The sequence below is a fragment of the Xiphophorus couchianus genome, chromosome 4 (genome assembly GCF_001444195.1).
Source record: "Xiphophorus couchianus chromosome 4, X_couchianus-1.0, whole genome shotgun sequence".
Lineage (NCBI taxonomy): Eukaryota > Metazoa > Chordata > Actinopteri > Cyprinodontiformes > Poeciliidae > Xiphophorus > Xiphophorus couchianus.
The window spans coordinates 27,434,343-27,451,764 of record NC_040231.1 but is presented as its reverse complement, the minus strand read 5'-3'; the positions used below and the strand labels follow the sequence as shown (position 1 = coordinate 27,451,764).

Below are 17,422 nucleotides of genomic sequence, written 5' to 3'. Positions count from 1 at the left end.
AAATATTGTAGTCAAGTAAGAATTGCACTACTAAAACATATTTAAAGTAAAAGTAAAAAAAGAAAAGAAAAAAGCCATATGAGAAGTTACTCAAGAAAGAGTAAAACAGTATGTGGTAAAAAGGCTGAAAGTACCGAGTAACTGATCAAAACATCAATCATTATGCTGTATGTAAAAAATGTATAATCAGATGGACCAGATATAAAGTTATGTGGAAATTTAGGTATTTTAAACATCATAATAACAATAATATGATTACAACAATTGTTAAATAAAATCAGGCAAATGTTTCCAAATATTTGATCAAAACTTTAGCAAAAACTGTGTCTGGTGATGTTTTGTTTAAAAAAAGCCTGTTCTTCCATCAGTGAAGCTATTCGTTGTGGGTTGAGTACCCAGAAATGTTTACTCAAATAAGAATAGTGACACTTCATAAAAAATTACTCAAAAGTACAGCGTATAGAAAATACCCCTAACAAGTACTTTTCCCCAAAAATATTGCTCAAGTAAACGTAACCGAGTTATTCTAACTAGTTTCCACCAAACTCTGTACAAATCCCTGCAGGTTCCGTGAACCTCTGTCAAAACCACACATGAATCTATTTTTATTGGGAAAACGATCAGCGTCGTGAGGTTGGTGTGACGAGATGCTGTTATACCATTTCATCACATGATGTTGTGATTTCATCATGAGGTATCACAACAACATCCAGCCACATGTTCTTCTTGCATCGCAGGTGGTTCGAACCCTTCGTCATTCAGTGGCTCGATGAGAACGAAGTCGTTGCCATGGACTTCCTCAACGGAGCACTTGAAAGAGACAAGAAAGACGGCGTGAGTACAGCACTGAATTATTTCTCAAGAAGTAAGTTTTATTTTTATCCAGCTGTCCGGGCCACTTAACGTCTGCTTCCTTAATAACCAAGGTGGCCTCCCGAGACCGAATTTACATTTTGAGGAGGACGAGGGGGGTTTTGGTAGGATAAAGGAAATTTTGCACAGTCAAGAAACACCTCTCGCCCTGAGACGTGACAAGACAGGAATACAAAAGAAATGTATCAATTAAAAATTGATACCAAGGAAGGAAGGAAGCGTGTTTTTCAGAGCAGAAGAGGCTTCTGGGGGACTTGACAGGAAATCTGCAGGAGTCGCATGGAGCTGCTGCGATAGACTGATGCATGACCACATTTCTATGCTTATTTATTCCATTTTATTGAGATTAGTTGGAATCGTCCCTCTGTCTGATGCATTTAGACACACACAAAGCTTTTATAAACTGCTCTTTTGAAGAGATGCTCAATGCACAGCTTTATATTCATTCCTAAAGTTAAAATGTATTGAGTTTTTATGCTGAATAACAAACACAGTTTGATAACATCAACCTTTATGTGACCTTTCTGAAGGCTTCAGAAAAAGCGGTGGGCAAATTCAGTCCATAAGGGTTTTCTCTATTTAAATACACATTTTTTTTAAATGATCACACAATTAGTAGAAATTGGTGACAGACATAATAAATCCATTTAAATCTACGAAACTAGATATATACTGATCAGAATTAAACTATCGATTTTGTGAAGTCATGACATAACAACAAATTTTAGCTTTAAGACCGAGAACAGGAACATCAAAATACTTTTTCTGCTTTCTCAGTAAATAAAAAATGTAACTCTTTTCACATTATTTTCTAAAACAGAAAAATGAAACGTGGATTCCTCACCAACAGATAAAAGTTACAGAACCATCTTCCTTTGCATTACGAACAAAATCTACAAATTCAGTAGAATAAAGGTCTCTAAATAAAACCCAACTGAGAATTACAGCACATCCCACCTTCAATAAATATCATAGCTTACAAGCCATTTGTTTGACTTCTTTACATGATTATGGAACTGTTTTTTTTTTCTGCAAGACATATAACAGAGGTGTTCATGAAAATATATGAGAGAAAAAAGTCTCCAAGTTGCTGATATTATGCTGAATTATTCATTCAGTTATTGTAAGTACAGGAGCTCGACAAAGACTTTCTCTAACTGATTATTAGTTTAAAAACCGGGACCAGAGGTGACATCATGTGTGTAAGAGAGAGAGAGAGCAGGCAACGTTACACAGCTCTGCACTTAAACAATATTTCACTGATATTTCAGAACAAAGAAAAACGATTACAAAGTTGGCTTTGTAAACTGTTTTCAGTGCTTTCTTTTTTTTTTTTTTTTGAGAATGAGTAGCACAGCAGCGATGCGTTCAAAGACCCTTCCATGAACCGTAAGACCTCCAAGACTTCAAGCATTTCCAGATACAACAAGTCCCACGGCGGATGAAATTGGACGGGTAAAACAGGGCAACTTCACTGGAATAGCTTAAGCTTCCTCTCATCCAACTGGTGTCTAACTATAAATAGTTAGATCTACTGATGTGGTCCAAATACGCCTCCATTAAAAAAAAAACGTCTCTCTGCGTCTCTAATTCCTTTTTAAGCACCGCGGCGATGCTGAAAAGTCTTATTTCAGTCAGTTTCCATTCTAATGTTTGCTGTTCTCTGGTAGCACTTATACATGTTGTGCGTTTAAAATTCGAAAAGCTGCAAGATTTTCGGTGTTTCGATGACCAATCAGAGAGGGCGAATTGGAAAGTTGTCCGATTTCGATCACCAGCCGATTTTCTTTGGAAACACATCCAACCGTTTTCAGGACAACAGCCCAGGAGGACCAGAGCTGCCATCCCCAAAAACCTCAATGTGTAATGTCGTCGTTGATTCTCTGACTTATTTATTTAGCGCACATGTTGTCTGCTTCAGTATTTCAATTCATATACACTCAGAATTTCAGTCACATGATTAGCTCACATCAGCTTTTACTCAATCTCTCCTGAATCGTTTTCCTTTTTCTCTCTCTCTCCGTCTGAACTCTGACCCCATCTCCCCCCCTCTGCTTCAGTTCCAGCAAACCTCGGAGCACGCCCTCTTCTCCTGCTCCGTGGTGGACGTGTTCACTCAACTAAACCAGAGCTTTGAGATTATCAAAAAGCTGGAATGCCCAAACCCGCAGGCTCTGGCGCATTTCATGTGCCGTTTTGCGAAGGTCAGTTTCCCTTGCAAGCTTCCCGTTCTGGTGCTGCTGCGGCCAGTGGAACCTTTCAGTTGAGGTGTTTGTCATTAGTCTGGGAGGATTTGTTTCGCATACGTCTTTTGTTTAATATCAGCGGCGTAATTGACTGCGTTTGCTGACCTAGTAAAAGCCGAGCAAACAAACAGTAATTATAATATCCTTTCTACTCCTGCAGACTATCAACAAGGTTCTCTTGCAATATGCTGCAATCATTTCCAAGGAGTTTCCATTGCATTTGAACAAGGAGAACGTGGTAAGTGCATTCTCATTCCCTGCCGTTTACAAAAAAGACACTGAAATACTTGGGTAAATACAGGAGAAATGTATGGCAGCAAAGTTGCACCGAAGTTATTGGGAGATGTCAAGTGCAAACCTGGTAACACACACACACACACATGAAAAAAATAGTTTTCTATATTCAGTGTCCAGTAAGGGTTGGCTATGGAGGCTATGAAAGTATTTTTAAGTCAGACTCTTTGTGCAGAGCTTTGCAGTATCTCCCCTAAAGCCGTTAACATCGTCTCTACTAACGCAAATGAAACAACTCATTTCTCGCCCGCAGCTGATGAGGTCGAGTCATTGGTACTTTCTCGGCCTATTGTTTAAAGTGACGGATGGCTAAACACACGGCTTTGTGAGTGGCCTAATTATTCACATTGGATTTTGAAGCTGAAAGGAGAGATAACAGGCAGTGAGGGAACAGATGTTTCGTTACAGTGCTGACGGTCTCATTACTACTGTCCCAGAGAAGAAAGTAAGGCGTGCCTTCCCTTGACAGGACTACAGTGACAGATGATGGGAAAAATACAGGAACTGAGATGTGAGCGGACTGTTGTGTTTGTGTTCAATTAACCCCGCCGCAGGGCCAGGGAAAGGTATTCACTGACGCGCTGTGTCACTTAATAATCATAAACTTCCGTGTGTTTCAGAAGGATTTTAAGTGCCAAAGGAGCATGTACAGTAACTGTGAAGCAGTACGAAAAATATGTTTTTAAAAGTCTTACTGATGACATTTTTGAAAATTGTAGTGTTTGAGATCATCAAGAAGCTGGAATGCCCAAACCTGCGGCTAAAAATAGCTAAACACGGCAATGTTTAGCTATTTTTAGCTATGTTTTTAGCTAAACATGGCTAACAACATAGATATGTTTAGCTAAACGTAGTTCAACTCTGTTTTTGGCTATACGTAACCAAAAGTATAGCGATGTTTAACTATGTTTTAAATCCAGTGTAACTTTCTGTCCTCCAGACCTGATATAAAACTGAGTCCGTAATTTAAGCTCAATAAAAATGCTGCTGTTTTGTGGCGGACTTTGAGATTTAATAGAAAAAGTTGTGGAGAAACTTAAATTACAAATATTCCAATATTTGGAAATCTCTTTAAAATCTCTCATCAAACTAAAAACGTTAAGAGGGCACAACTGCTAACCAACCAAAAGAAAACATAGCTGTCAAACTAAGCTGGCCAGCCATTTGAGGAGGGGATTAATTAGAGGTCAATAGTAATTCAACTCAAATGGAACAATTCTGTTAAAAAGTGCAGACCCAAGTGAAAGGATTGAAATAAATACATATTCTGTTGTGAAACTGCCTTGTCAAATTTAAATGTTTCAGAAATAATGACAAGACTTTAAAATTGATCTCCCCAGACGCTCTCCATCCAATTTGACTGACCTTGATCTGCTTTGCAAAGGATGGACAGACATTTCAGTGTTTCAGCACGGAAAAGTGTTAGAGACATACGCCTGATGTGTGTTGCTTTATAAGAAACTTCTATTAAAAATAAATTATAGTTTGTGGTTTTTGCTAATCTTTAAGTTCTGAATGTTTTTGCGAATCGTTGCATGATCTCTAATGCATTTCTGTGCATTGTCTGCTAATATTGGTCAAGATGGGTTACTAGGATGTGCTGTGGTGGCGCAGGGGTTAAGCACAACTCACATAAGGAGGCTTTAGTCCTCGTCGTGGCTGTCGCAGGTTCGATTCCCGGCCTGGCGACCTTTGCCGCATGTCTTCCCCCTTCTCTCCTTACCCACTTTCCTGTCACTTAACTATCAAATAAAGGCCACTAGAGCCAATAAAACCTTTAAAAAAGATGGGTTACTAGTTCTTGTTTGCTACCCAGAAAGTAAAATAATCACTCAGGGACGCACCGATCCACTTTTTTGCAGTTCCGATACCGATATTAATATCTGAGGTTTAGTATCGGCCGATACCGATCTGATACAGAAACTGAACTGCTGAACTGACTTTAAATGCATCTTTTTCAAAACAGACATAAATGTGCACTTAAATACACCAATAGCTTCACAAGCTTGGTCAAACATGTAAAAATAACACAACTTTAATTCGCTAGGACTATAAAGCTAGTGCAAAATAAATAATAAGGAAACTGAAACTTGCAAAAAAAAAATTTTTGTAAGTTTTTTTTTTACATGTAAAAAAAATAAACTGCATCAAACCTTCTTTCAAATGGTTCAGAAAGTGCAATTAGGAATTCTAAATATAATGTAGAATAAATAATAAAGCATGACGTCGCTCAGAGTAGATCTGTCCTTGGGCACATTGCCACCGATAGCCAAGCTAGAGTTTTTTTCAATATCGGGACCAATACAGATATTGATATCTGTATCTGTATGTGAACCTCGACATTATCTGGCACTGGAATCATTAATCTATCCGAAAAGAAAATGCAGATGTCAGGTTTGCTTTTAGATGACTTGAATTATGCTGAAGTACTGTTCCAAAATGTTACTTAGGTTTAGTACTTCGGTTTAGAATATCTAATCATTTCCACACATGTATATGCTCATAAATCTAATGGAGAGTAATCCATCAACAGCAGCGACACTGTTGGCTGCTTTGGGGGGGTTTGAAAGACACCAATCATCCTTTTCCTGTGGGGCCAGGGATTATAGTATTAGTAGTATTCATTACTGAAATATTAATTAAGACATTTCGTATTGCCTTCTGTTGTGTTTTCTTGTGAGCAAACAACTCGCATAATATACGAGTCGGTGAGAGTCTCCAGATTTATTCTGGGTGTCTGTAAAAAGTGGCGTGATTAATGTCTGTCATCTGTTAAACTTGTTGTGGAGCAGAGAAATCGATAACGTCTGACACATTCAGTGCAGACATTTCTCTCCTCGTCGTGTTATGTATTGCATTTCCCTGCTGACGTTTTGAGCACAGACTTCACTTCTTTGTATAGATGATGTGTCACGACATGAAAGCTGATGGATTTCACGGTGGTTGCCCCTATCATTTTTCTTTTGACACTTAAAAAAAATAAATAAATTATCATTATTTTTGTGTTTCCAGTTATATTGGCTAATCACGGGCTCCCAAACTATAACAATACAATCACAACAGCTGTCAAAGCAGGTGGATGGAGGAGTGGGATTAAACGTAAAAGAAAAATCTAACCACTTTCATTTTTTACTGTTTTGCAGCCGTGCATAATCCTCAACAACATCCAGCAACTTCGAGTCCAGCTAGAGAAGATGTTTGAGTCCATGGGTGGGAAGCAGGTCTGTGCATCTACATGTGTTGCTTGCGAATGTTTTCTGTTCCGAATTTCGAAGGTGTTCCATATCCGACAGTAGCGTTAGGTTTGGTGCAGCACCTCCGGGGCTGATGGGATGTCTTGAGAAGTGTTTCACTTGAAGAAAATTGAACCAACCAATCTGAGATCCGCATCTGCGATGCTGATTTTTATTAATATGCAAGTGCTTATTTTTTATTGCGTGTTATTGAAATTGATTTAAGACACCCTTGATGTCCTGATGTTCGTCTGTTAGCTCTGTGCTTAATAATCTCCTCTGTCTCTTAGCTTCCTCAAAGCCCCAGCTACACTATGGATATTTTACAAATAATTTTTCTAATTGAAAAAATAAAAATAAATAAATAAATCTGCCTATATACTCCAGAGGATTCCTGTTTAAAAAAAAAAAGAAGAAGAAAAAGTCAGATCTCTGTCGTAGCAACTGGCGGTGCCAACGTTGGCATTAAAACGACTAGAATTCATTTGTTGCTTCTAATATTTCCTGGACATTCAAGCCACACACCAGGGTTGCCAGCTCTCTTGTCATCGCCTGGACGTCCTGTATAAAGGAGCAACTGATTCCGTTTCGTATTTGTCCCGCGTGTTGAAAGCCGTTTTTTGATCCCGGTGGCGCTCTGACAGATTGCGGCTCTGATTAGGCTGCGGCTACATAGCATGTCTCTGTTTTGTGCCAAATATGAGGATCAGTACACGATTCTTGTCAGAAACATTGCTGATCTATATGTATGGTACATATAAAACACAAATTTCTATTTGATTGTTCAAACCAGTCCATTCAGCTACAATCGGAAGCAAAAAAAAGTCAACAGGTTAAACCTGTCTGCAGTGATTCCCGCTGTCAGGAGTTTTCAATTATAATCAAAAATGTTTAAAAAAGACAAAGAACAGAGCACAAATTAAACATAAAATAATGAACTAAATCATCATTGTGATGTGAATAATTATTTCCTCGTGTCCCTGCTGATAGAATAGAATAGAATTACTTTATTCATCCCAGCAGGGAAATTATTTCACAGTTACAGCAGCATAGAGACAAGACACACAACAACCACCACTGAGTAGCAATTGTAGACAAAATAAAAATAAAATATAACATGCTGTCAATATAAAAAGCAGCTTAGAGCAGTCCTTGCAAAGATTAAAAAATGCAGATACAGTATGTATATGCAAATATATGTACAGCAAGTGTGCCACAGTGCAGTTGTGCAAAATTGGACTGATTAGTGCAGAACAATGATTTAGCTTTTATTGCACAGTGAGATGGCATGTGGCAGGAAGGATTTCCTGTATCTGTCCCTACGACAGCGGAGCTGGAGCAGTCTATGTGAGAAGGTGCTCCGCTGTCTGTCCACTATGTGGTGAAGAGGGTGCTGTTTATTGTCCATAATAGACAGAACCTTCTTCAGTGTCCTAGCTCAGTGTGATTGCCCGGTTTTGGGGGGATGATGATTGTGTGTGTTTATAAATGGAGAACATAATGCTTTAATAACAACCCTGAGCGTCCTGTTCATCAAACTGTAAACTAACAACTTACAGCCTGATGGCGAAGACATTTTGTGCGACTTACTCCTCTCTCTAAATCACTTTGGAATATCAAGTATTTCTGAATTGACTTGAACTGAACCCAATTTACTTTGGCAGGCTACGGTTGACCTGTGACGATAACAAACTTTGCTGGACGATAAATTGTTCCAGACGTTATTGCGGTAAATGATAATATTGTTGTTTTGAGACCATTTTCAAGAAATATAGTGGCACAAATAATAATGCAAGAACATATCCTAAAAGGTGAGTAAACTTTAGATTTTAATGAACATTTATCACTGTAACTGGAAGCCATTTTAAATATTCAAAACAAATAAACAAAACAAGTCTTTGTAAAAAAAAAAAAAAAGTCCTTCACATAAGGGCCAGTTGAGACCAAAGCACCAAACTGAAGACTTTTTATCTACCAGTTTTTGGTAGAAAAAGAGAAAAAATGAGATAAATCATGCCACTGGAAATTATTGAGTTTGTTTGAATTTATCATGCAATCAATTGATTTATTGATTATTGTGACAGGCCTATGCTACAGTGTGTCTCTGGTTTTAAAAAAGAAAAGAAAAAAAAGTTGGCAGCCCTAGTTGACATGCAAATCCTTAAAAGAGAGAGAGAGAAAAACTTTGGAAAATGTTTTGACAAATCTTCAAATCTCAGTTTTTCCTCACTAAATATTGTCACAAACTCATATTTGTGAAATATCCATGTAGCTGTGGGTCTGAGTGTCCCCGAAACTACTTTCCCATCACTAACCCTCTGTTTGTATCCCGTATCCGTCTACCGTGTTAGTAAGTGTTATGATAAATTTCTAAATTCTGTGTTGCAGTTTAAATCTGGCTGATCTTTTCTGCTCCCCTCCAACCCCTCTCGTTACCCCTTCACCAATCTCCGTGTTTCTAACCTAAAATCTAGCCTGCCGTCCCCACGATCTCTTACAACTTCAGCTGCATGTGTCTCTGTAGTTTCTAACACCTGTCTCGCCTTGCATTTTGTCTCCTGTCGTTGTGTCCTCTGTTCCCCTCCGTTTCCTTCCTGTGCTCTCTCTCTCTGTCTCCAGGAGGAGGGGGTTGTCTCCTTCTGTAAGGTGTGTGCAATAGGACTCATCAGCAGGCCTTTACCATTTACCAAAATATTACAACTAAGCACTCCACCACCCCCAACCCCTTGCCACCCCTCACGCGCCTATGCCTCTCACACTCCACCAGTAAGCATGTGCCACAGAGCATATGGCGCTGAAATTACCCATCACCCTTCTGGACAGGCTGCTTAACTGGCTCAAATCATTGGATCCCATCGTTATTTTAAGCTTTCTGCTTCTTTTTTTTTCTTCTTGTTTTTTTTCCACTCCTCTGCCACTTTCCTCCCTATGCTGGTTATTTTTGGATGTCGTTTGCCCCTCTCTCCGCCATTAAAAAAAAGGGAAGTAGTAGGCTCAACGAGTCGATGGCTGTGGTTTTTGTTCCTTCTTGTTCTTTTCCCGAGCTGCAGGCACAAGAGCTTTAGACAGTTTTTTTTTGTTTTTTTTGTGAGACGACTGTGTTACATGAGCTTCTCACACACAAATTTCCCCAGACGTGCCCTCTGCAGACGAGCTGCTGTTTTGCAGATCTAACCCCGGATCATTCAGACGGCATTATTTTCAAACGCATATTGATTAGGTTTGATCAGTCCTGGATAAGTTAATGGAAAGTAATTTAAAGAAACAATCAAAATGTAAAAATTACTACAACAGGAATGCCACTACAGGACTTATTTCCACTTAATCTAATTGTTTGCAGATCTTTCCCTGTATTGCTCACATGCCATTATTTTCAAATGCATATTGATAATATTATACTTTTAGCAATACTGGATAAAATCATTTAAAGTAAAAAAAAAAAAGTAAAAATTACTACAGACAATGCCATTTCTGGTAAGGAATAAATCAGAACACCCTGAATTTTGTATCTAGTTAACAATCTAACTGTTTGCAGATCTAACCATAGATCCCTCATAAGCTCTCATTATTTTGTATTTATTTAAAGCATATTGACTCCGCAAAAGTTAATTTCACCTTCTAAAAGTCACATTTTGAACTCCAACTTACGACTAAGAACCACAAAGTAAATGTTTGCTAACCCTGCCTGTGACTTTGCTCTTTTCAGATGCGAGTTTCTCATTGGTTTTCTCCTTGTAAATTTCACTAGTCGCCACAGAATCGTTTTCTTTCTCTTTTCTTTTTTTTTTTTATTATCAGTAATGAACTCGCAGATGTAAGAGCGCCAGTGTAATTACTTAGAGCCGTTATCAAATCGCTGCCAACGACAGAGATTTACAATAATCTCATGCAATGGATTCATCAGCGACTGATCTCCCTAGATTAGCATCGGACTTTATTTTGGGGCGTCCGCACTGTTTGCTGATGTGCTTCTCCCGTCCTCGATGAAATGGCCCTTTGTAAAAATCTTTCTTTACTCGGCTCCGAGAGTCGCTTTGAGTCATCTGTGCGGCGGAATAACAACCTGCCAGTGAGTAGATATTGGACTGTTGAAACAGGGAAAGCGAAGTGAAGCTGGGCAGCAGCTGATAGGCTGTCAGCCAGGGGAGTGTGTCTGCACTCCAGAGAGCCCTGCATGCCAGTCAGTGTCGATCGAAAGCAGCTACCATGGAGAAGCCAGGTGTTTCATGCATTCCAAACAGGATGTTTTCCTCATATTATTTTATAATGAGCAGGTTTTATTTTTGTTGTTGTTTTTTTTTATTCATCAAGAAAGGTCGGTGCTTGCGTAACTCGGTGCAAGAGATGACGTTCAAGAAATTTTATTTGTGTATATCGTTACAATAGCTGATTTCCGTATCTGACTCCTCTGTAAAGTTGCCTGTACTATATTATATATTGTATTATTAATATATTATATTAGCTGCCGCGCCAAGATTAAAGTTACATTTTACATGCCCAATGTTGAGAAGGCACATATATTTAGTAACAAAGTGGTTGTTTTTATAAATTGATTAGTGATTTTTGTCAGTATATATTTAGAATGACACTTAGCGATATTATTGTGTTTTGTTGCTCAGGTCTGAGGGTGGTTGTGTTGGTTGCGTGTCGGAAGAGAAAAAGATGCAGCTATGTTTTACCCTTGCACTGACTTGCTTGGCATTTGCACAGAAATCAAACTTAAATTGTATTAATTTAATTTTATACTTGACCTTTTCAAAAGGCTGCTGTTTCATTTTATAACTGCAGGTTGCGTTGTATTGCTCTCCGTTTGTTGCCCAGACAAAGGGCACGTTATGCACGTTCCGTTTTGTTGTTTTTTCGATCACACACGTAACGTGATTATTTACAAAGAGCGATCGTCGTTATGCAAACTGCATTTTGGAGCAAATTTTCCGAGTTCCAAAAGGAGAAAATGGCCCTTCCCCTGTCGATCTTCATAATAAAAATGACATCAAAAATCTGATTTCTTTATTGCATTTCTTTAATTTGATCGATGCAACGAAACAGAATACATTAATATTGTAACGGAAGGAAACTTAAAGCACCATCGTACAACAGAGTCACATGGTGCGTCATTCCGTCCAAGACGCACAGCAGGGAAAATAAACATTTAATCACGAATGCTAATTATGTATACACTTAGTCATTTTGATAATAGTCTACTATAAACACTTAAAGCCTGCTTTGCCTTAATTATAAGCCTTATATAAGGCTTTCAATTTTTTGCGGCTCCAGGCAGATTTGTTTTTTGTTTTTTTGGTCCGATATGGCTCTTTTTGGGTTGCCGACCCCTGAACTAGGGCATCCTCATATTTATTCCTAATGAAAATTAGTAAAATTACTTAAAGGTCAGTGACCTCAGGTGCACTCAATGGGAACAGTGTGAATTTGCCTATGTTATCCTTACTGTTGAAGTGAAAAGTGAACAACATTTTGAGCTAGAAGGAGCTTCGTAAATCTTTTAAAAGAACATTTTATCTGAGTACGAGACTTTTAAGAGACTTACTGAGGTGTCAAAAGAATTTGAGATCAGCCGTTCCAAAGTACGGAAGATATTTTCCAAATGTGTGACATTTAAAACACCTGCCAGGTCACACTGTCCGAGCAATTTCACCTTAAAAGCAAGATGCAATCTTTTGTCCTATTTTTACAATTGAATGTAATTACTAAAACATGAGCGCCTTCCATTTTGTCATTTGTGTGTCAGCCAGATGTTTTTTTTCTTACGTGTCATCCATAACAGTTCCAGCTGGAGCACAACTAGGGACGGGCTGGTTACCAATGTCACGATATACCAAAAGTTAAATTGCTAATTTTTTTTCTTATACCTTTACAGTGTAAAGTCTTTTTATTTGGGAGCCAGAGATTTTTTTCTGGCTGTTTGCAGTGTGGTATTGCAGCCCCGCCCATCCCCCACCTGTAGCTGCCAAAAAAGTCACTCAGCTGGCTGACATTTCCATCCTGCAGAGGCTGTCGTCTGGTGAAATAGCACTCCAGAATCATAGCATCATCTTCTCTTCTAAGGAGTTTAGAGGGGATTTGGTTTATGTCACAATTGGCTGTTATTTGGCAGCAGTGAAGACACATTGTGACAGAGAGAAAAAAAAAAACCCAGCAAGTTGAAAATCACAGTTTCTTAAACCACCAAAATAAATATTAGAGCTCGAACTGGAGAAAGTGAGTGATGGATTTTTTGTTGTTTTTTATGTCTTTCTTTCCTTTTTTTGTTTTTGCTATCACTGGAAAAGATGTTATCCGTTACTCAGCCAGTGAAATAACAGCCTAACCTCAATAGCCAATTTTCCATGCGACAGAAAAATATCACACATTTGCAGAGGTATAAATCTGTCTTGTTCGCGGTGCAGATAAAGGCATGTGTACAGAATCACAATGTCTATGAAGACATAGGTCTACATATGCGCTTCCCAGCTGAGTCATTTGCCATCAGGGGTGTGTGAGATGAGCGGCTTCATGGCTGAGTTTATCGGCTCTGATGTGCCGGTTATGCATGTGGCGCCGTGCTTTTACCTCATATTAAGTATTCCGCACAAATACATTCACGTGTTTAATTCTCTCGGCATAAAGCCAAATGCCAAATGAAGACAAACATGAACACTTGTGGGGGCATCCATCATGTACATAAGCTCAAATATGTTCACTGGCCACTTTATAGGTACGTCCAGCTGGTACCAGGTTGGTACCCTGCTTCATACACAACTGTCTTACGTCCTTTGTGGCGTAGATTCGACTTGGTGTCATGATGGCATCATCCTGGTGCTGTAGATAAATAATGCTCTTTTCTGTACCACTGCAGTTTGGTGAGCATTTGAAAATTGTTCTTTGACTTTCTTGTTCTTAGCTCACAGTAGTGGCACCCCTTGCACTCTTCTGCTGATGTAACAGCCCTAATGTCCCTTAAGTGCCTCTATGTTGTACATTTAGAGATTGTTCTACTTTGGTGGTTATTTGAGCTCCTGTTGCCTCTCTATAATCTCAAACCAGTCTAACCATTCTCCTCTCAGCAAGACCTTCTTGTCTACATAACTCCCCTTTATTTGATATTTCCCCTTTCTTGGATCATTTCCTGTTAACCCGAGAGATGGATATGTCCTCTACAGTAGATTAGTAGTTTCTGAAATACTCCAGACCAATTAATCTGGCACCAACTTCAACACCATGTTCAAAGTCACTTCAGTTTCATTTTCTTCCTCCCTTCTGATGCTCACTTTGAATATCACCAAGTCACCTTCATCAAATGTAGAGGCCTAAAGGCTTCGAATTGCTGCCATGTCTTTGACTAACTCACAGTATTTGCAAATAATTCGCCTGGTTCACCTGATAAAGTGGCCGGTGGGCGTATGTATCCTGGACATGCCATGCATGGGCATTCGAATGATTTGTTGAAATTTTGGTAACGTTTGTACTGTCAGCTTATTTAAAACATACTCTAAGCTCAGTTTTGTTCAGTGTTTAAGCAGTAGCTAACTGCTCACTGCCCTTCATTACATCCATATTACACCTCAATGCAATTAACTTTTTGGTTTTTCTGTATTCCCTGAGACATAGCGAGTTGTAACTCATGTAGCGGTCCACGTAAATGTCCCTGTAGCTAGCTCCCTCGCTGCTGTCACCATGTTTTATGACTCGGAAAGCAGTCCTAATTACAGCGCTCTTAGGTGAGCTGTACATTGGTATTCAGAATACAATGGGAGGCAGAAGGAGCAAGGAGTCACCGGCGAGCACCTCCCTCCGCTCCCCCTAAAGCAACCCCATCACAATAGAGGCATCCCCCTGAGACACAGGGCTCTAGTAAGTGTGGACTGCTATATGGAGTGCGTAGATGTAGTGACTGTCTGTCTCTCTCTGCACTGACAGCTGGATGCAGAGGCCAGTGATCTGCTAAAGGAGCTGCAGAATAAACTCAACACAGTCCTGGATGAGCTCAGCGGGGTGTTTGGCTCCAGGTGGGTACTGGTGTGACTCAAAACTCCACGTGTGCGAGTCTGTAACAAATCCTTTATGGCCCGTCGATGCATCTATATTTTGTCCCAATGAAGGGAAATTATGCCATGAGGGTGTTTTTTTCATTGTCAGTCTCAAAATTTATTTGGCTCAAACTTATGCTTTGTGAGCACAGCAAGTCGCGAAACATTTCAGCGTGAAGAAAAGACGCCTCTTCTCTGAAAACCTCTTTTGTTGAGCTAATGGGAACAGCGGGACTCAGAAAGCACCTACTCAAACATCGACTGCTTCAGCCAAGACAAATATAAAGCCATAAAAAAAACAACTCTTGTTGTGTGCACAGCTTTAAACCTGTAATCGAGGACTGCGTGAAGCAGATGAACCAGGAGCTGGTCCAGATGAAAGGGCCAATTAAAGGGAGCAATCCTGCCATGGATGCAGAAACCGTCTTACGGCCTCTTATGGACCTTCTGGATAAGAAGTGAGTACCTGGTGAAGGCATGATGATGGATACAGTCGTAGGCGTTTTATTTATCAACTTGCATGTCCTCTGGCAAATTAATCTGGAGTAGTCAAAGAATAATTTTGTTTATCACATTCTTGAGCAAGACGCAATGAAGGTGGATTTACTTGTTACTGATAACATAAAATGATGATCACCCTTGTCAAACAACCCTGAAGCATAGCGGTATGGACTCCATTTGGCCCATATAGGCGAGCTGTGGTCTCTGGCTCTAAGATGTTAGCAGAAGGTATCTTAAGTGCTCTATTTTCTTAAGTAAAGCCACCATTGATGCTCAATTAGATGGAGATTCAGCAAATTTGGAGGCTAAAGACCCCCATGTACTTCATATGAAATGTCGAAATTGGTTCTCATTGATGTAGACATGTCACAAAAATTGCTTCATTTTGTTCGGAGAGAGGCATATACCTGCCGAACACGACACCAGCCCCGGGTCAAACTGTTTCGATGGAGCTCTGTGCAAAGTGTTGTGTGATTGGTCAGACATTTGTTTCAAATGTGCTCTGATGGTAACATTGGTATTTTGCTTTAACCAGTCCGCTTCCAGTATCCGGTTTTTGTATCTGCAGGAGACATGGATACTTGTGATTTTTTACTAAATAACTTATAGAATTTTAAGACTGGTAAATGGTTAACAACTCCTGGATAAAAATTGTAACGTTGTTGTTGACGGGGAACGCCGTTGTCCCACAGCTGGTCTGCGCCGTTGTATAAAAGTTGTCTGCTAAAGCATCCCCAGAGCATGTGACTGCACGTCAACTGTTCAACTTCAGATGAAATATGTGGGAGCCTTTAGTCAACACCTACATTTTATTGTTTTGCTTCTCAAACCATTCCTGCTTGGGCAGATTGCCCTAGTTAAGAGAGTCCCCAGCCACATGGTCTGAAACATTGCTTAGGTAATTGGTACATGTCTCAATAACACCCATAGCTTCCCAGTCGCCGAAAGCGTCAAAGAACTTTTTCTGGCTTGCCGTCTTCCCTATCTCCTTCTAACACATTAACATATCGCTCTACCTATCAGTTGTCATAATGTGATACTGGAGTGGTGTCGATTTGTGCCGCTTGAAAGAGAAAACGTCTCCAAAAAAAGGGAGACATTCTAATGACAAAGTCTATCAATTCAACTCTTTGAGCTGTATTTACTTCTAGGGTTTTCTTAACATGCAATCTTAAAAGAAGAAAAAAGATGCCAGAGCTGAGCTTGGAGAATCATTCTCCTCCATTTTTCAAAGCAACATAGAGGCCAATGGGGTATTATGAGAAATCCTCTTAATGATATGGAAATAGAAAATCCTTCCTGCCGATTCTGAGACCCTGCTCGCACAAAGGGGCGAGATTAAAGCACAAAGCCCCAGCTTTTATTCTCAGTCACAGGTGTTTTCATTTTTTATGAATATTATACAGTAAGACATCATTACTTGAAGCCTTCAGCTGTGTTAGATCTGGTAAAGACACGTGCTGAAGGTGTTGACCTAATCCCCTTTCTTTCTGCTACTTCCCAGCTTGATGTTGTTCGCCAAGATCTGTGAGAAGACCGTGCTGAAGAGAGTCCTCAAAGAGCTCTGGAAAATAGTTCTGAACACCATCGAGAGAACAATCGTTCTGCCTCCGCTTAGTGACCAGAGCGTGAGTCGATCACCTTTTAAATCTTATTCTCACATTCACTTGTGCCTTACTTTTATTGCCATTTATCAGCAACACCGCTGGGTTTTAGAAGTTTAGCTCACTACCAAGTTTGACTTTCACATTAGCACTGTTGCTAAAATGATTATATCTGCATGGAATCCACAATTTTTGCTCCAACTCAGTAAAAATTGCAGCTACAAGTCTTGTAACGAGTCGTTCATCAACAGAATTCATATCTGTTTTAATGGTGGCGCTCATATAAACAAAGCAACCAAACCAAGTTCTGTAAACACAGACTGTAACGATAGCTTGAAGCAACATATTCAGTTAAATTCTAAATAAGATGTTTAATTAGGACTTTTTGCTTAAAAAAAAAAAAGAAAGAAAGAAGAAATTAATCTGTTTAGAATTTAATGGAGCATTAGATTTACAAACAGATATGCTTGACTTAAGGCAAAAAGTAAATCATTTTAATGGATAAAATATAACCCAAAATAACTTTATACAACAATGGAACATTGTGGGTTCACTAACCATTCAAGCATATGAAGAGATTTTTCTTTCATAGCTAATAATTCCTCTTTAAGATTAAATAATATCAGTTTCTGTGCTTCTTTCTT

At 39.3% G+C, this 17,422-nt stretch overlaps 1 protein-coding gene across 5 annotated transcripts in view; it reads left to right on the top strand.

Moving 5' to 3' along the window:
* The window catches only part of unc13c (unc-13 homolog C (C. elegans)), a 164,028-nt gene that overhangs the window by 131,282 nt on the left and 15,324 nt on the right, over positions 1 to 17,422 (top strand). For 3 of the 5 annotated variants that reach the window (XM_028014537.1, XM_028014536.1, XM_028014535.1), the window contains 8 exons: positions 738 to 834; positions 2,934 to 3,077; positions 3,280 to 3,357; positions 6,557 to 6,634; positions 9,266 to 9,292; positions 14,564 to 14,652; positions 14,994 to 15,131; positions 16,679 to 16,802. In XM_028014537.1, the coding sequence (XP_027870338.1) occupies positions 738 to 834; positions 2,934 to 3,077; positions 3,280 to 3,357; positions 6,557 to 6,634; positions 9,266 to 9,292; positions 14,564 to 14,652; positions 14,994 to 15,131; positions 16,679 to 16,802 (775 nt within the window). The remainder of the gene's footprint in view (positions 1 to 737; positions 835 to 2,933; positions 3,078 to 3,279; positions 3,358 to 6,556; positions 6,635 to 9,265; positions 9,293 to 14,563; positions 14,653 to 14,993; positions 15,132 to 16,678; positions 16,803 to 17,422) is intronic. The other 2 variants (XM_028014540.1, XM_028014538.1) reach the window with 1 other exon arrangement.